Source organism: Nicotiana sylvestris, chromosome 11 (genome assembly GCF_000393655.2).
Source record: "Nicotiana sylvestris chromosome 11, ASM39365v2, whole genome shotgun sequence".
Taxonomy (NCBI): Eukaryota; Viridiplantae; Streptophyta; class Magnoliopsida; order Solanales; family Solanaceae; genus Nicotiana; species Nicotiana sylvestris.
In genome coordinates, this window is record NC_091067.1 from 12,014,309 (window position 1) to 12,034,533 (window position 20,225).

General features: G+C 35.6%; 1 protein-coding gene across 4 annotated transcripts; it reads right to left on the reverse strand.

Annotated features, from left to right (window-relative positions):
- Window positions 1–11,788: 11,788 nt before the first annotated feature.
- LOC104232203 (uncharacterized) lies at window positions 11,789–17,274 on the reverse strand. Of its 4 annotated transcripts, none has more exons than XM_070162634.1 (8): window positions 17,119–17,274; window positions 16,839–16,865; window positions 15,697–15,819; window positions 15,064–15,391; window positions 14,546–14,584; window positions 14,136–14,222; window positions 13,155–13,478; window positions 11,789–12,660 (listed from the first exon to the last, which is right to left on the reverse strand). In XM_070162634.1, the coding sequence occupies exons 1-8, from the start codon at window positions 17,163–17,165 to the stop codon at window positions 12,127–12,129; spliced, it is 1,509 nt and encodes a 502-aa protein (XP_070018735.1). In that variant the 5' UTR covers window positions 17,166–17,274; the 3' UTR covers window positions 11,789–12,126. The 4 variants fall into 4 exon arrangements, with proteins under 4 accessions (XP_070018735.1, XP_070018734.1, XP_070018736.1 ...); XM_070162633.1 differs by having other exon boundaries at window positions 14,540–14,584; XM_070162635.1 differs by lacking the exon at window positions 15,697–15,819 and having other exon boundaries at window positions 14,540–14,584.
- Window positions 17,275–20,225: the final 2,951 nt, after the last annotated feature.

The following is a 20,225-nucleotide window of genomic DNA, read 5'->3' on the forward strand; positions in this document are numbered from 1 at the left end:
AATATTTTTTGCCATCCATCAATTATTTAACGAACTCCCATTGTATTTAATAAAAACTATGAAACATATTAAGAATTTCTTGTGAAATTTCAAAAATAACATTATATGAGTTGTCTCAGTATTATTTCATTAGCTATATGATTAGTGGTTTAGCTAGTAGTTCTCTATATTTGGGCTGCAGCAGTATTCAAAGGAGAAGGATCTCAATAGATACAATAGGATTTATGGCTATACAAACGGTTAAAAACAGTTCTACATTTAGTCCAAGACGAACTATAGCATGGGAATTATTAAATTGAAAGGAAGTTGTACCGGATGACATAAAGTCGTATGCTAATGAAGGTAGAGATAATCCTCCTAGTCTTATTGTGAAACACTAAAAATTACATCAAGTACAAAAAATAGATCAAAGATAACAAAACTTACACCTATAAGAATTGCATCAAACATAAATAAAATAAAAAATAGTCCAAATTAGTAAAAATGACACTTTCAAATGCGAGTTTTCTTTAAATCCAACAATTAAATACTTAAAAGTTTGTTAAATATTTGACAAAGACTAAAAGTTCTCACTTTTGAAAAACTTAAAGGACCTAAAGGCTCAAACATATTTAAAAGGCTATTTGAACCTACACCAAGATATATAGTAGACCATTTTGTTATTTTTCTCGTTTCTTTTACCACCCTCCTTATTTTTAAAAATTTGAAATGACCAGAATACCCTCATAGGTTAGCAGCACATGCGGTCACGAGACATAGACGAAAGACGCTAGCAAGACAAAAGTCAGTTATATTCGAGATTTTTAGGAATAGTGCCGTCACTTTAGCAGTTAATTCTCTCACAGTACGGAAACAAATCAATACGAGGTCACGAACCTCCTCTTACAACTCGAAGCTCAACTTTTCTACTCGTGGGAATTTGAGGTTTCACTCTTTGTCCCTTTTTCTATTTCTCTTTTTCCACAAATTCACCTCAGAAATTATGAAACTATTTGTTCCATTTGGTTGGAATATGATTTACACCGATATAAGTTATGTCGGTATATGTTATATTGGGATAAGTTATGCTGGGATTGTTGTTTAATCGTTGTTTAGTATGTTGTATTAAAAATGACAATTGCATAATTTTTAAGAAGAATGTATAAGTTATACCGGTGCTAATTACCCCACTTTCTATAAGGTATAAGTTATCTCAATGTTAAAATTAACACCGGGATAATTTATACCTAGTTTGCTAACCAAATAAAGTATTAAGGTGATATTAAATTTTTATACTACTCTTATACTTTCTTATACCTCATACCAAACGACCCATTGGAGTAAGTAGCTTACACAAGTTCATTGGTTTGGACTTTGGAGGAAAATGTTGTGGATGAAAATTTTGAATTTTGATGGAACCGATGAAGGTATGATCAGGGCTAGCACACCATTTTGGCTAGTTTGAAATTCTTGATCGGAGGAAAATGTTGTGTTTGACATAAATTTTATATTTAGGTTGGCTGTGCTATTAATTGAATGCTGATGTTGCAAATTAAGAGTACAGATACACTCTTTTTTAAGCACGTGGGAGTAAAGAAAAATCGAATAATCTGCTTCCAAATGGGTTATTTTTTAACTGTATCTAATTGTCACATAATCTTATGTAATAATTTATTTATTACAATTATGTATTTTTTGTTGCTTCATTTTAATATACAATGTGTACTTTACCTTACCTTACCTTTTAATTTTTTTATATAGATAATGTCTATTTGTTCCAACTGTATAATTCTTCTTTTTCTCCCAAAATTTGTGACAATTTTGGATGGAACTCCATCATTTTAGCCAAATAAACCTATAGCTAAAACAATAGAGTACTAATTATGTATTTCTTGTCGTTTTTCTTTAGATATAATGGTTATTTATTTGAATTGTGTATTTCTATTTCGAGCCAAATCAATATGAATTTTGACTACAAGTCCATTATTTTTTACCACATAAGGAAGATGAAAGTGTTGGTTTATGTTTAGCCAACAATGACATGTCAATTGGAAGAGTTGGTTGAAAGAGTTGGTGTGGATGATAGGAAGAAACTTCCTCCTTTGATGTCACCCATGACATCAATTAGTTTGATGTCACCAATGACATCAAGAGGAGGTCTTTACCTCTATAAATAGATGCACTTCTTCATTTGTAGAAACCATTCCAAAAATAATATAAAATTTTTAGTGAGTAGAGAGTTAAGAGAGAAATTCTCTTAAGTGAAATTGGGAACTCTCCCCTTCCTTTGTTAATAATAAAAAGGCAACTGTCTCTGGTGGACGTAGGATTATTTTGATCCGAACCACGTTAAATCTTGTGTTCTTTCTTTTACGTTTCTGCTAACAATTGGTATCAGAGCAACATGATTCTTTAACGATCCAAGAAGGAAGAGCAAGCAAAGATGAGTTCCATGAAGTTTGAAATTGATAGATTCAGTGGACGCAACAACTTCAATATCTGGAAGATACAGATGATGGCATTACTGCGGAGGGAAGGTTTAATCCATGCTATTGACGGAAAGTATCATAAGGATATATCAGCTCCCGACAAGGATAAGATTGAAGGGGATGCATTGAGTGCAATCCAACTATCCATTGCACCTAACATGCTTTATGAAGTGAGTACGGGTACCGAAGAGATGGCCAAACGGTTATGGGAAAAGCTAGAAGGGCTATACCAACACTGATCAGTGACAACAAGGATGTTGTTACAACGGCGTTTTCACACATTTAAGACGGGGTCAGGTACTTCGTTACAAGATCATTTAGATGTGTTTAACAAACTTGTCCTGGACTTACAGATTGCAGGAATTAAAAAGGAGGAGGAGACGCTTGCACGTGCTTTGCTATTTTCATTGACTTCAGGATATCATGATATTGAGAATTCAATGACGTATAGCAATGAGCCTATCAAGCTTGAGCAAGTGCGGCAGACACTTAACTCTAGTGATGTGTGAAGGCATATTGAAGGAGATAGAGATGACCAGGCAAGTGGGCTCTTTGTGAGAGGCCGGACTAGCCAACAGGGAAAGAGCAAATCAAAGCACAAATCAAAGTCTCGTGTGAACAAGAAGAATACAGAGTGTTGGGGTTGTGGCAAGAAGGGGCACTTTGAACGAGATTGCCCAATGTCAAAGTCCAAGGAAAAGGCGAGTGCATCTACAGTTGAACAGGTACATAATTTTGATAATGATTATGTACTAACAACATCGTGTAATAATAATAGTAGTTATGAAAACAAATGGGTGTTAGACTCTGCTTGTACTCTGCATATGACGTTCCGAAAAGACTGGTTTAGCAGCTACGAGAAAAGTGGAGGAACCGTAGTAATGGGCAATAATGCAACTTGTGCAATAGTTGGCATTGGCTCAGTTCGGGTTCGCTGCCATGATGGAATCGTGAGGACTATTACACAAGTCCGTCATGTTCCTGATCTGAAGAAGAATTTGATCTCCTTGGGTACTCTGGATGAACAAGGCTACAGGTACATGAGCGAAGCAGGAACTATGAAGGTGACTAAAGGTTCTTTAGTCATGCTGAAAGGCAAGCTGGAGAACGGCCTTTACACATTGGCCGGAAGCACCATTGTTGGCTCTGCAAATGCATCTACAGTGCAGTTATCTAATGATGACAAGGCAAGACTATGGCACATGAGACTGGGTCATATGAGCGCACGTGGACTGGAGATGTTGAGCAATCGTAAACTTTTGGAAGGTGAGAAGATCAGCACGCTTGACTTCTGTGAGCACTGCGTTCTAGGGAAGCAGAAGAAGGTCAGCTTCAGCACTGGCAAACACAAGACAAGAGGAGTGCTAGACTACATCCATTCAGATTTATGGGGTCCTTCTAAACTTCCATCGAAGGGCGGAAAGAGGTATCTTCTCATTTTTATTGATGATTTCTCACGAAAGGTTTGGGTGTATTTTTTGAAGGCAAAAAGTGATGCTTTTGAAGCATTTAAAGAGTGGAAGATTTTGGTTGAAAATCAAATGGAGCGGAAAATCAAGTATCTTCGCACAGACAATGGCTTGGAGTTTTGCAATGAAGAGTTTAATGAATTCTGCAAGGTTCATGGGATCTCAAGACATAGGACTGTCAGGCATACCCCACAGCAGAATGGAGTTGCCGAGAGAATGAACAGAACTCTTCTTGAAAAGGCTCGTTGTATGCTCCTACAAGCCAAAATGTCCAAAGTATTTTGGGCTGAAGCAGTTCACACTGCTGCTCATATTGTCAATCGATCTCCAGCATCGGCAATTGACTTTAAGACTCCGAATGAGGTATGGTCAGGTGAACCCTCTAACTATTCATACTTACGAGTATTTGGGTGTCCAGCTTATTATCACGTTAATGAAGGAAAGCTTGAACCAAGGGCTAAGAAGGCCATATTCGTAGGGTATGTGGATGGAGTAAAAGGGTACAAACTTTGGTGTTTATCTTTACTCAAATTTATAGTTAGTAGAGATGTCACCTTCGATGAATCCTCTATACTTGATCCCCGTAAAGTTCCCGTGGAGTTTTCAGGAAACAAGAACGACGAGCAGGTGAAGCTTTCGATAGAGCTTGCCAAGGAAAAGGATCAAGAAACTCAGGTTAAAGATAAGTCAAAAGATGTAGACCTTAAAGAACTTGCTGTCAATGAGCCATAAACAATTGCGAAGGGGAGAGAGAAGAGGCAGACACGAGAACCGGAACGCCTTATAGATCAAGCAAACTTGATTGCATATGCGTTTGTAGTTGCACAAGAAGAGATTAAGGATCTGGAGCCCTCCTCGTATATTGAAGCAACTTCTTACAAGGATGTTGTACAATGACGGTTAGCCATGACTGAAGAGATGAAGTTTCTTCACAAGCAAACATGGGTCTTAGTGAAAAGACAAAAGGGTAAGAGGACAGTTGGATGCAAGTGGGTCTACCGAAAGAAAGAGGGAATTCCTAAAGTGGAAGATGCTAGGTTCAAGGCGAGATTGGTTGCAAAAGGTTTCAGTTAGAAGGAGGGAATTGACTACAATGAGATTTTCTCTCCAGTCGTGAAGCATAGCTCAATTCGCGTGCTACTAGCATTGGTTGCCCAATTTGACTTGGAGCTTCAATAGCTTGATGTCAAAACTGCTTTCTTACACGGTGATCTAGAAGAGACAATCTATATGGATCAGCTTGAAAGTTTCCTAGCTGAGAGAAAAGAGGATCACGTATGCCAACTAAAGAAGTCTTTATATGATTTGAAGCAAACCCCTAGACTGTGGTACAAGAGGTTTGATGCATTCATGACTACACATGAATTCTTAAGGAGTGCATTTGATAGCTATGTGTATCACAAGAAGATGTCTGAGATAAATGTTTTGAAGAAACTGTTGAGTAAGGAATTTGACATGAAGGATTTAGGAGCTGCAAAGAAAATACTTGGTATGGAGATTTCAAGAGAAGACGGTGTTGTACATCTTTCTCAGAAGAGGTATACTAAAAGGGTTCTCGAGAGATTCAATATGCATACATGCAAGCCTGTAACCATTAGCTCCTCATTTTAAACTTTCAGAGTTACAAATGCCTCAGTTCGAGGATAAGGTGGAGCATATGTCAAAGATTTCTTATGCCAGTGCAGTCGGTAGCATTATGTATGTTATGGTATGCACACGTTCAGATATTGCTCAATCTGTAAGTGTGGTAAGTAGATACATGTCCAGCCCAAGAAAGAGGCATTTGGAAGCTGTCAAGTGGATATTGAGATATCTCAAAGGAGCTTCTGGTGTTGGTCTGACCTTTCGAAAAAGTGGTGGAGGTATTTTAATTCTCGGTTATGTAGATTCTGACTATGCAGGAGATCTTGACAGAAGAAGGTCCACAACTGGATACATCTTTATCCTCGTTGGCAGTGCCGTTAGTTGGAAGTCGACTCTGCAGTCGATTGTCGCTTTGTCTACGACAAAAGCAGAATACATGGCAGCAGCGGAGGCGGTGAAGGAAGCTATCTGGTTGAAAGGTTTAGTAGCGGAATTGAGTTTGGTTCAGCTGGAATCAACTCTTAGATGTGATAGTCAGAGTGCTATTCATCTAATAAAAAATCAGAGATTTCATGAGCACACTAAACACATTGATGTCAGATTTCTTTTTATTCGAGATGTTGAAGAGGGAACTATCAAGGTCGTGAAGGTTATCACAAACGATAATGCTACAGACATGTTGACCAAGATAGTCTCGCTCGCTAAGTTTGCACACTGCATGGACTTGGCGGGGGTGTGCATCAACTGATGCAACTCCGAAAAGAACAGTTGTTAGGTGGAGGTGGTATGCTCAACAATGGTTTGATTCTTTTTGTTTTTTACAACGGGGTTGACCAGTAAGCTTAGAAGTTTTGGCCAGAGTTGTTCACACGCACGCTCGAAACGCAAACCAAGGTGGAGATTGAAAGTGTTGGTTTATGTTTAGTCAACAATGGCATGCCAATTGGAAGAGTTGGTGGAAAGAGTTGGTGTGGATGCTAGGAAGAAGTTTCCTCCTTTGATGTCACCCATGACATCAAGATGAGGTAGTTTGATGTCACCAAAGACATCAAGAGTAGGTCTTTACCTCTATAAATAGATTCACTCCTTTATTTGTAGAAACCATCCTAAAAATAATACAATACATTGTAGTGAGTAGAGAGTTAACAGAGAAATTCTCTTAAGTGTAATTGGAAACTCTCCCCTTCCTTTGTTAATAATAAAAAGGTGACTGTTCTCTGGTGGACGTAGGATTATTTTGATCCGAACCACGTTAAATCTTGTATTTTTTCTTTTACGTTTCCGCTACCAGAAGATATAGTCAAAATAATGAACTTGTAATTGTGTATTTATTTTTTTATTCTTTAGATACAATGACTATTTTATTTCAGTTGTGTAATTTTTTTTGGGCAAAATTTGTGAAATATACGCTTTGAGCTCTATAATTTTTAGCTAAACAATTTTCTTTTGCAAAAATAATAAAGTTTAAGCTATGTATTTTTATATTTTTTTAGATACCATAAATATTTATTTTAACTGTGTAATTTCCTTTTTCATGTCGAATTTTAAAAAAAAACTCATCATTTTTAGCTAAATAATTTTTTTTAGCTTAAATTAAGAAGTTCTAGCCAAATTTTATTATAATTTTTATTCGATAAAAAATATCTAAAAAAATAATACATTTAAAAGGTAAAAAAGTATATTTTAGTATTCAAAAACGCCACATTGACAGGAAAAATTCATGTGGCAGTCGAGTATATGCCATTTCCCTAGGATGAGATTGTCCAAGGGGATAACAACTATGGAATAACCAAGTTCAGGGGGTAATTAAGACTACTAATAGTTATAGGTTGTAACCAATAATCTCTGCCAAGTTAGGGGGTTTTAAGGTATTTTGCCTAAAAACTTGTGGTTTAAAACAAGTTAGAAAAATTTTATGATTATAAATCATATAAAGTATGAAGTTTAAAGTTAATTATTTCTAAATAAGAAAGTATGATATTCTTTTTTTTGACAAACTAAACACATAAATTGAAACAAAGGAAGCACATAATATAAACGCATAATATATACGCATACACCAAAATTGTATATATATCAAATCTTGGTTTCCAATTTTGACATGTTTTAATTAGATCAGCCTGAGGTTATATACCAAATTTTTGTTTTCAATTTTGACAGGTCTTAAGATCAATCTATATATTTTAAATTATATCCAGGTTGGGATGGGTGGGGGTGGGGGGAAGGGATACTACAGTAATGATGGGGTTTAAACCCTCAACATCAAGTGTATAATGCAGGAATTTCACCAAGTAAGCCAACCCCGATCAAAATTGGTATCTTGTATAGTTAGAATTTATATGTGGTTTATAGACAAGTGAACTAATTTGATTCTAAAATAATGCAATAATTGAAGAAATACACAATACTAAGCGTTAGAATGTAGCTGAAAAGACAAGAGGGGTTGCTCTGATGGTAAGCAACCTCCACTTCCAACCAAGAGGTTGTGAGTTCGAGTCTCCCCAAGAACAATGTGGGAAGTTCTTGAAGGGAAGGATGCCGGGGGTCTATTTGGAAACAGCCTCTCTACCCCAAGTAGGGGTAAGGTCTGCGTACACACTACCCTCCCCAGACCCCACTAAGTGAGATTATACTGGATTGTTATTGTTGTTGTTGTTATTGTTGTTGTAGAATGTAGATGAAATAACATAGATGATAATTCCGTGAACACAGTTTCGGGGCACAACAATGATAAGATCAAAGAGCAAGAAAGTAAAATTTTATTAAGCAGTGCAGTGTAAATTTTGCCAGAGAATTCGTGTCCCTTACAATGATAATTGAGCTCACTATTTATAGTTATGTCCAGGGAAGGAAGTCTAGGATTGTGTCCTTCTTTAATGTCAATTATGAGGGTCCTTGATGAAGATGTAACGGTGAACATAAATACCAACTTCTCTATAACGGGCCGTCGCTCTTAATGGTGAAGAATATTTCCTAGTAAATGCTACCGGGTGCGGAGCATTTAATACACCTTTATGAATGTTATCCTTTATGGTTACAAGCGAAATGGTTGCATTCGATCTTCGGCCATCCTGGGTTCCACGTGTTTTCCTTTTAGACAATAATGTGTCATATCATATTTTACCTTAAAGATGTCTAACGAGTCGGGTTGACCCGGTTCCAGACCGGTCCAGACTGGTGTTAGACCGGACCGGGCGGGTATGTAGGTGTCCGAGCAGGGATGGGCTTGGATGGGTAACGGATTGTGGCGGGTGCTTTCGAAGTACCGATTAACCGGACCGGTCAAAACCGGTACAATCAAGTCATTGTCGAACCGGTCCAACATCTATTTAATAATTTTTTTAAATTAAACGATCAGTTGCCATTTTGACCGTTGCCCAACGGCTATTTTGCAAGAATAGCCCTTTTTAGGCATGTTTTTTTATTTCAAAAATAACACTTTTAGTATTTACAAATTTAGCCATTTGAAAAACTATAAATATACCACCCCTCCCCCTCCCTTCTTCATTTCTTCACTCATCTCTCATTTCTAAAACTCAAATTCTCAATTGTCATTCTCTCATTCTTTACCTAAATTGCAATCAACTATTTGACGAGAAATTTTCATAAAGCACTTTCTTTTAGTATTAATTAGTGATCTATAGATACCATTTGCTATATTACAGATTATAGATACCTTTTCTGTGGTTATAAGATGTATTTGATGTATTTAAGCTATTGCATTCATGAATACAGTAGCAAAAATAGGCGTGAATCAGGGAAGTTCAGCTAATCAGTTGTTGTATTCGAGTGTATTCGACTGTATTTATGGAGTGAAACATGGGATTACGGCTGGACAGATTATTGTATTCGACTGTATTCACGGCGTGAAATAGGGGATTACACTGTTTTTAAAACGGAAAGTGAATCAATTAACATAATAGACTCCTAAGATAACTAAACAAACCCAATTATAACACACAAATTTTGTATTTTCAATTATAAAAAAGATTCTCAATCGAAAAATACCCCAAAAACATAGCAATCTTTAGAGAAATTATATAATACATTTGAATATATAAATTATATTAATTAAAAAAACATATGAATATATTCATGGCATATAATGAGACAGTGAATACAATGAAATACATAGAATACAACGGGATACATTGAAATACAATGAGAAAAAAAGACAGTGAATACAATGAAATACATGGAATATAACGAGATACATTGAATTACAATAAAAAAAAAAGACAATGAATACAATGAAATACATGAAAATACAACGTGATACGTTGAAAATACATTGAAATATATTAACAGAAAATCAAGTTGCTCAGCCCCAAAATTCGTCATCTTTGTTCAAGAACAAACACTAATTTCTGGCGAATCCGCCGTCGAGCAAAACCCTGAATCTAACTGTTCTCACGCATCCTGTAAAACTATTAAACAGAAGAATTCAAAAAAAAAAAAAAGAATAAAAGACCAACATGGAGACTTACAGTAAATTCAAGAATCGATAAAAAAGATTCCAACCTTCAATTAGATTCTGTTGCACTCAACCCCCTTTCTTCCTGGACATGTGAATTAATGCCGGCGGCGAGAGTGGCCGACGATATGATATATATCGCCGTCGGGAAAGACTTGAAGGAGAGTGAACCTGCTCTGAAGTGGGCTTTGCACAAATTCCGTGGGAGTAGGAGAGCGGAAATTTTAATAGAATGGGGGAAAAGAATGTGATGTATCAAAGTAGAGAGCGAAAGAAAATAGTATAACTGAATAGCGTATTTAGTGACTTTGGGCTAGGAAGTAACCAAAATTAAATATTTTGCTATAAACCTTAAAAGGTATCTATAAAATATAATTTTTTTAAATAATATTTATTTAAAATAAATAAGATGTTAACTTTTGCTATAGTAAGTAAAAATTCCTTATTTATTTATCAGTTTAGCCAAAACATGCTAAGTCTCAGTTCATCTCCTTAGCTGGAAGTCCTATATTATCAAAGGCCCAGAGACGTAAAATTCAAACACTTTTCCAATTTGCCTTGCTATCAGGGCAGATGCAACTTGCAAAAAATACTTTTCCATTTTCCCTTTGCTAGTAGGCAAGATGCAATTTACAAGTATGTCATATGTGGTTATAGATGCAAATTCTATTTCGTCTCCATATAGTAAAACAGTTTTGAGAAATAGATATATTGATATTAAGATTGTACTATTCTTTAAAACTTATATTCGGTAGTTAAATTCACTTATGATCATCCAACTTTAATTGTGTGACACAAAAACAACTTAACTATACCTATATATTACAGAAAATACTAAATTTATTCTCGAAAAATGTAAGTTGGGTGCCAATGTATATAATGGACTTATAATTGTAATCATGTCAGCTCACTTTATATAATATCCATATGACGTTACATAACAAAATTATTTTTCAACGCAACCTAGTGCCCGATATTTAATTGTTGTATTTGAAAAATATAATTCAACTTTCCAATTAGTTCCCCGATTTTCTGATGTCTCCAACAGTTTTAGGCATGGTAACTTTGTTGTTTCCACGTGTAGCTCCTTTCCAATATACACCATATTTTTTAAATTTTATTCCCTAGCAAACAAAATTCCTAGTTTTTGCCCTATAAATAATAAAAGAAATGGTCTCAGTTATGGTTTTACAAGGAGATACACAGGTTAGGGTGCAAATTATACAAGTATTACTAAGGCAGACTTTGACCAGTTTAATATTTTTTTTTGCGTCACAGTAATTTATTTAACTCGAACAGAGAACAGATGTGGGACTATGCTAGGTATGTTGTTATTGTTGAATAGAGAACAAATCTTTCCATCAGAAAACTTATCAATTCTGAACAAAATAGTTTTAAGTTCTAGCAGAAAGGACAATGATATAAAACAATATATGAAGAAACAAAAAGCCAAGCTAGTTAGTAGGGTTTTTCAAACCGAACCGAAAAACCGCACCAAACCAAAAACCAAACCAAATCGATTAAAAAACCCGATTAGGTTTGGTTTGACTTGGTTTGATATTGAGTAAAAAAATCCGAACCAAACCGCCATATAAATATATAAATTTTATTTATATTTTTAAAACTTTATAGTGAATTTTTGGATACTCTCATGTATTAACCTTGAAAGCATAAATAAATTATTGTTAGACAACTAAGAAAATAACTATCATGTGTTACTAAAAAAATTCTCCCATTAGAATATTTTATAGATCATATGTTTGTCAATTTTTTCCATATTGACTAAACATATATTCACTTATCGAAGCTTTATATATAATTTTAACAAAGTAAGATAGAAATAATATACATGTAACAAAAAGACCCGAAAACCTGAAAAATCCGACAAAACCGAACCAATCCAAACCGATATAGTCGGTTTGGTTCGATTTTTATCAAAACCGAACCAACACGGTCCATGTACACCCCTACTAGTTAGAATTAGAAGCTCTAATAGCTCACACCAAGTGATTATACATAGAAATGATATCTCACCTTCTGACATAAACTGTTCCTCTATTTTCTTCCCAGTGATTAAGCTATTAACTTTTAGTACTAATAATAGAACAAAGTTGCATGCTTCAACCCTAAATTAAACCATTGTTTCTTGAAGTTTTGCTAAGTGCTTCCTCCCTTTAAGATGGGCAGCCAGATCAATCTCGCTAAGGCACTTGACGTTACAAAAACGACACAACAGCTTAGAACTATGAGCAACACCAACAGCATTCTTCACTTGTTTCTGCTTTTCATATTGTCCAGTAGCTCCTAGTTGGACCTTTTCTTTTGGCTTTTCATTAGTACTACTGCGCGTTATTTGTGGTGCAAGTGCATGTTCTACTTGCTCCTGCTTAAGATTTCTTTCAGCTTTGGCCTTTTTCTTGCAAGTTTTCAGCTCTTCACACTTTTCCCTATGATTCCTTCCTAGAAGATGGCACTTCAAGTCATGCTCTGAGTTGGTTGTCACTTGACATAATGCACAAGTCCACTCTTTCTGAACGTTATTTAAAGAATTGGTCTCGCGGAGTGTAATCTCTTTGGTATTATCTGCTAGAAGCGTTGTTTCCTTGATCGGCACACCTGTTGTTTTCTTCCCAACCTGAACTAGATTTTCCTCCACACTTTTAACCTGCAGTTCCACAGGGAATATTTTAATCACTGGCTAAGGATTACTTTAGCTTTATCATAGAAAAATAAACGCTAGGTTAGAATAAAGGTGGTACTAATGTTTAAAAAGAACATAGAGCTTCAATTCTCTCACATTTTTAGTGGCTTCAAATGTTTATAGGAGAAACTGAGGTTTGACTAGGCACGACGTTTAAGAAAGAAAGTACGACTTTTAAAGCTTGTGGTATTAAATATGTCAAAACATTTATAAGACTTTTGAAATTGTGGTCTTAAACAATGTCATAACTAACATTTGAATAAAATGAGAAATTTAAGCCAAATTATTTCCAAATTTAGAAGATGTCATTCTTTTTGGAACGAACTAACAAGGAACTAGTGTCATTCTTTTTCGAACAGATGGAGTATATTCATCTATTGTTTGCTCAGCATTTGCATGAGCAATACTTAATATCGCAAGAAAGACCAAGGAAGTTCTAGGGTTAAAAAATTAATAACCTGTTTGGGGTCAGCTGCTTCATTAGTATTTTGCTCTGATTGTGGTGCAGCTGCATCTTTTACTTGCGCCTGATTAAGCTGATTTGACTTTGTTGTAACAGGTGAGCTTCCTTCAATTTTCAGCTCTTCACACGTTACCTTACGTCTCCTTCTTTTACGACGGGACTTCAAGTTATGCTCTGAGGTGGTTGTCAGTTGGCATACTGTACAAGTAATCTCTGGAAGTTTACACTCTTCGGTATCTGCTGGAACTACCATTCCCTCGACCTGCATTCCTACCGTTTCCTTCTCAATATGAATTTGATTTTCCTTCACACCTTCAACCTGCAGTTCCACAGGCGTTTGGCATACATATTACTTTTGCTTGATTATAGAATAACAAATACTAGGCTAGAATAAAGGGGGTACTGATTTTTAAAAAAAAAATTAAGAGTATTATGTCTCTCCCTTGGTAAATTGCAAGGATTCTGGAAAATTTGCCAGAGCTCGATTCTGCCTAAATATCCTACTTCAATAACTCAATTTATTTGTGACTGAGGCGAAGTAGTAGTTGTTGTAAATCTCTCCCTTTATTAATGTCTTCAAATTTTTACAGGAGAAAAAGTGGCCTGAAACCGTACTAAGACATATGAATCTAATGCAAGCTTCAAATAGGATTAATTTAACAAAGTGCACCAGTTAAAACTTTCAGGTGTGAATTTTCAGCATATACGAAGTTTCTTCTTTGTCCAAATGATAATGCACTAGACCTCTGTGTGCATTATCAATTGCCATTTCACATTTAGCTTGATTAATCATTAATGAGCCTAATATTTTGCCTTCATTTACAGTAAGCTTCATCTCAAGTTCTCCTCTTGTCATCAATCATCAATTAACAGTTTGTTTAATATTTCATATATCAAGGCATCTAGAGCACTACTTATGAACACGTAATGTTCCACAAAAAGTAATTAAGGAAATTCAAGGGTTAAGAAATATAACCTGTTTGGGCTCAGCTGCTTCATGTTTTGCCATGTGCTCCCTCACTTTGATATCTTCCCAAACAGGACCACTCCCTTCACGTGCTGTCTGATTAGGGGCGGCACTATGATTGTTATTTATGAGATTTGAAGGAATGAAAGCGTGTGAACAGACAAAAACATTTCACTAGAAAAGAATAGGACAGTAACTAGTCCTGTTGTTAACAAAAGGAAAATTCACTCTTTGATGCTTTATTTGAGAAAATTGATAGCTGCATAATGTTATTACCACAATCTATTCCTCATGTACATACAATAGTTTAACAGTTGGAAGGTACACTACATCTATGCAAACGAACAACAACAACAACCCAGTAAAATCCCACTACTGGGGTCTGGGGAGGGTAGTGTGTACGCAGACCTTACCCTTACCCCGAAGGAGTAGAGAGGCTGTTTCCGAAAGACCCTCAGCTCAAGAAAACAAAAAGACAAAAAGAGACAATATTAGTATCAGTAAAGAAATCATATGAAAAACAGGAACAACATGAAATTCAGATCTATGCAAACGAAGCATTCATGAATTAGCTGGATATAAGCAAATCTCAAAAATTAGTGCATGATATCATATATATATATATGCAAACCAGTTAACTTGTACCCATCTTCTAATGCAACTTTCCAAATAATTGTGGAGTCAGAAATCCAATAAAGCAGCAGCACAAGAAGTTAAAAACTGTTTCATACAGTACAGGGAGCCAAGTTCGAGTTGCTACAAAATCCAGTCGAATATGTAGTCATGCATTTGCTTCTATAATGGTGGGAATCTAACTTTCGGCAACTGAAATGGATTAGTAGTCTGAATTTGCATATGCTAAAGTACATCAAAGCAACTGTATGGCCAATTTGGTAATGAACTGGCTACTCCTTGCTAAAGTAACATATGAACATACCTTGTTTGCAATAAGTTTCACCAGCGGATCAGATCCATTTTCTTCAAGATACCTCTCTCCCACATCCAGAAATGTTTCAGTCTTGAGAGATGGATCCTCCATTGGCTTGTTAAACCAGTCAGTGAAAGTTTGAAGGTTGACAAACGAGCACAAATATGCAAAGCATTGGTAAACATAACAAGAACCATAAAACTGAGCAATTACATCGTGCAGTTTCAATGGAAAACATGGATGAACAAGATGTTGATAAAAATAACATGCGCTGTTAAACTCAGGTATTACCAACCAACATATGGCAATTAATTTTATATAAGGCCACAGAGGAACCCTGCAAAGAAAATGAAAAGATATCAGTATATGTAACAGGAGTAGTTTCATAAGTTAATGCCACTAATTGAGGATATCATAAGTTAACCATTAACGACTTTGAGTTTGCCCTTATTTTTTTAAGACAGAGAAAAAAATTGTCAAATGATCTTACTGGAAGTTAACCTTAATTAAGTGTCAATAATTATAAGAGTTTCATTTTCACATAATTTAAAAAGGATAATGAAAGGAATACACGTAAAATAAAGGTTACAAATTTAATTTCTGCCCCTTCTAATATAGCCAGCTAAGAGTACAGCAGATTACCATTCAATAAGTTTCTCAAATACGTGCTCGAACAGGGAAATAAAGGAAAAGATAGTCCAATATGTGACTAGCTTCCTCATGTGATACTCGGAGCCAGTCTCAATCGCTCGGATTGAAGCACATCTGCAGTTCCACAACAGAATTGGTAGAAGCAAAAATACTACTATACGAGTAACCAAAGCTGGAAATGGAAGCTTTCAATACTTGAAACTTTGTTATGCCTTAGGATACATTTGGGGCCGGCCTTAGCTACCTTTACAGCTTGTTTACCTTTACAGCTTGTTTGGATGGTTGTTACCTATTGTATCATATCGTATTGTTATTTTAAATACAACATTATTTTGATTGTTACTTAAATTTTATAGTATCGTATTGTTAAATTCGTTGTTACGTAACGATGAAATGTGCCACTCTATGTAACGACCGATTTGGTGTGGTCGCGTCGCTTCCTTGTGTTTTTCTCTCAATCTCAACCTTCATTATTATTATATAATTTTATTTTATCATTTACCCTACCTTTTTATATACCGTGTCATAATTTTTCTTTATAATATTGCAAGTTTATTCATCATATTACCAGTGCGTGATACCATGAAACAACGGCAAAACGACACAATCCATCCAAACATTGTATTCATCAAAGGATACAGTACAGTATAATACAATATGTTACGATGCATTATGAAATGATATGTAACAACCATCCAAACAAGCTGTTAGTGAAGGAGGCTCTATTAAATCCCCCTTCGCCTGAATATAACACTATGCTAAAATAAATTATTGAATCCTAGCCTCGACATAGGATAAAATCTTAGATGTAACATTTTTATTTTTTTTGAATCCCCTTGTTCAAACTCTTGGCTTGCCACTGCATTTGAAAAATGTTTCAAATAAAAGATATTTTCTACGAAAAAAATGTTGTATGAGGAAAATGCTTACAGTAACAAAAGAGATTCACTGGGAAAATAAAAGTTGGGTTATTTGTAAAGAGAAGGGGCTTAAATCAGAATATGAATTGTAAAATCACATACAAATATACAATATATATATATATATATATATATATATATATATATATATATATATATATATATGATAAAAGAAGTGATGAATATGGAGTAATGGGAAGTTCCCAAACTTACATAGGATAGCCCAGAGCAAGAACCGGCCTGCAAATTTGGTAAAGCAAGAAAACAAAAGAAAGTATAAATACACATACATGCAAAATACGTACTTAAATACGTAGACTCATGCTAAAGTATTTATAATGGTAAAAAGAAATCAGCACTAATCTGCTAGCTACAAAGCTAAATTTGTGTTCTTTTTCCTCATTACTACTACTACTTCTCAAGATTTTTCATGACCAAGCTCCAGTTTTTACCAAACAAAAACAAGAATATTGGAAAAAGAAAATGAATTTACCAAGCCAGGAAATCGATCAAGTGAAGGGTAAAACTGAGAAAACCCATTTGGAAAAATCTTTCCTTTTCTTTCGCTTTCTTTTTGTAGCAATTTCCTCAGCTTGAGTTCTATCAAGTTGTTGTTTGAGTTGATCAGTGGGAAAAAGGAACAGAGAGTGTACTTGAGAAGACTTTTGAAGAGGAAAAGATGAGAGTTAGTTTCCAAAAATAGGTCTTTCTTTTGCATAATTACAGAAATACCATACTGATGTAAATACTGGAAAAAGGCGAACGAGTGGTAATTTTGGAAAACTAACAACTCCGTACTAAAATTGACCCGTCTTCGGCCTTTCTATCTTCGATTAAGGAAATGTCGATACGATACGGTATTTAAATATTTCGGTTCGATATTTTCGGTATTGAATTTCTTAAAATGCTATAACAATATCGTACCTAATTAAATTCGATATGGTTCGGGTTTCTCCTTTCGGTTTCAGTTTATTCGGTTCGATAACTTCAGTTTATTTGATTTGAATATTAACTAGTGCATAGAGTCATAGACTATAATATTCTTAATTAAAGTATTCAAAAGTACAAAACTAAAAATGTTTGTTGATAAAAGTTTTGTCTAAAATCAGCAAATATCAACCTAGAGTGAGAGAAAATTACACATAAAGGAATAAATTTGATCATTAGAAATGTCTTGTTACTTGCTTAGAGTTAATTGACGAACTTAGGAAAGAAATTTTTTAAATTTTTTTTATTTATGTTATAATTAATAATATGTGTTTTGTGTAATATAATATATATTTTGGTGCGTTATCGATATTTCGGTATTTTATTTTAAAATACCAAATACCATACCTAATACCAAAAAATTTTTAAACTTAAACCTAATACCATACCGAATACCAAAATATCAAATATCAAATACCAAAATATTCGGTTTCGGAACAGTAATGTGGTATTTACCAAATTATGCACAGACTAAGGCTGACAAGTGGGCCGATCCAGGACCGAGACCGGCCCAGGACCGCGGCCCATGTGGGTAGTAGGCCTAAACGGGCTGAACCGTTTAAGACTGGGACCAGGGGAGGTAGGCCTGGCAAGTGGACTGGTCCTTAGCTTGAGGCCCGCGAGACCGGACCGTTTGAAACCGGGACCGAACCGGTCCTAGCGGGCCTAAACGGTCCAAACGACAATAATTTTTTTTAAAAAAAATCTGCCCGTTTTGGCATTTAAAATCGAGTTGTTTCCTCTGCCAAAATAGCCGATGGCTATGTACAAAATAGTCATTTAACCCCCCCCCCCCCAACTTTGGTTTAACCCCAAACTTTTTATAATTACGTGTTTTTCCTATTTTCAACTATAAATACCCCTCATTCTTTTATTTTTCTCACGAACACATCAATCTCTCTCTAATTTTCTTCTATAATTGTTTACTTTATTGTTATAATTTGTAAAAAATTATGAAGTTGGTGAATTGAAGTCTTCAAGTCTTCAACGATAATTAATTTTCAACAAGTTATTCGTCAATTCGGTAAACTCGTTCCAGCTCTAAGTTTTAATATTATAGTTTTGTTTGTTTTATTTACTTTGTATTGCTTGATTAATTAAGATGGCTTATTCCTTAAAAATAATATTTAGTAAAAATAAGAAAAAATCCAAGAGTGGTGAATCTAGAGGCCAATCTGTTCCTCCACCACTTCCCCCGGCTCCTCGACCCAAACCTGTTACTCATCATACACCTGCTATTCTTGATAGCGATAATAGTTTATTACAATTTTCCAAGAGTCAATTTTACCATAATATTGCACCCGGCGAACAATTAAACCATGAATATATGAATGCTCTTTATGGTAATCCAACTATTGATGAAAATGATAATGAAGAAATAGATTTTGATGAAACGCAACCGGATGACGATACACTCACTAGTCCTGCTCCTGAAGTTAACCCAACTAATAATAATCCAAATGATGCCTCGTCTGACCCTCTTGTTACTGCCCCTACTTTTTCAAGACAACCTTTTAAACGGATAGAAACATCTATTGTTTGGTCATTTTTTACTCAACTAAGAGAAAAAAATAGGGCTAAGCATAAAACTTGTGGCAAATAGTTAGCTTTTAAATATGTTGGAGGTCGTAGGGACGAAAAGTTTGACTAGACACATATTGCTACACCCTCAAGATAAAGTTAAATATCTTCCGGACTATGATGATCCGTCCAGTTGTCTCATTAGTTACCGTTATGTTTCCCCCATTTCTGCTTCTTATTGCTTTGTCTATAGGGTCTATGAGTGATCGGGTTGGTGGCTCGGGTTCGAAAAGGTTTTGGTAAGATTTGAGACACTTAGTCTCTTTTGAGGAAGCTTAAGTTGAAAAAGTCAATCGGATGTTGACTTATGTGTTAGAGGGCTCGGATGTGAATTTCGATGGTTCGGATAGCTCCGGGAGGTAATTTGGGACTTAGGAGCGTGATCGGAATGAGTTTTGGAGGTTTGGAGTAGATTTAGGATTGAATTGACGAAGTTGGTATTTTGACGATTTCCGGTTGATAGGTGAGATTTTGATATAGGGGTCGGTATAGAATTCCGAGAGTTGTAGTAGTTCCGTTGTGTCATTTGGGATGTGTGTGCAAAATTTCAGGTCATTCGGACGTGGTTTGGTTGTGTTTTTTATCAAAAGCGAAATTCGAAAGATTTTGGAAACTTAGGCTTGAATCCGATGTGTTTTGGTTGATTCGATGTTGTTTGAGGTATTTTGAAGATTGGTATAAGTTTGAATAAGGTTATGGGGTATGTTTGTGTTTTTGGTTGAGGTCCGGGGGGCCTCAGGGTGATTTCGGATGGTTGACGGAGAGTTTGGAATTTTTGGTGAAGCTGTAGATTTTCTGCTTCTGGTGTTTCTGCACCTGCGGATTGGGACCGCAGGTGCGATGCCGCTGATGCGATGAAAAGGGCCGCAGAAAGGAAAAGGGCCTAGGAAGGATGGGGCCGCAGAAGCGGTTGAGGAGCCACATCTGCGATAGCGCAGGTGCGGGAAAAGGATCGCAGAAGCGAAAAGTGGTCGTTTAAGTGATGACCGCAGAAGCGGGTAATTGGCCGTAGATGCAAAATCCTTAGGCCAG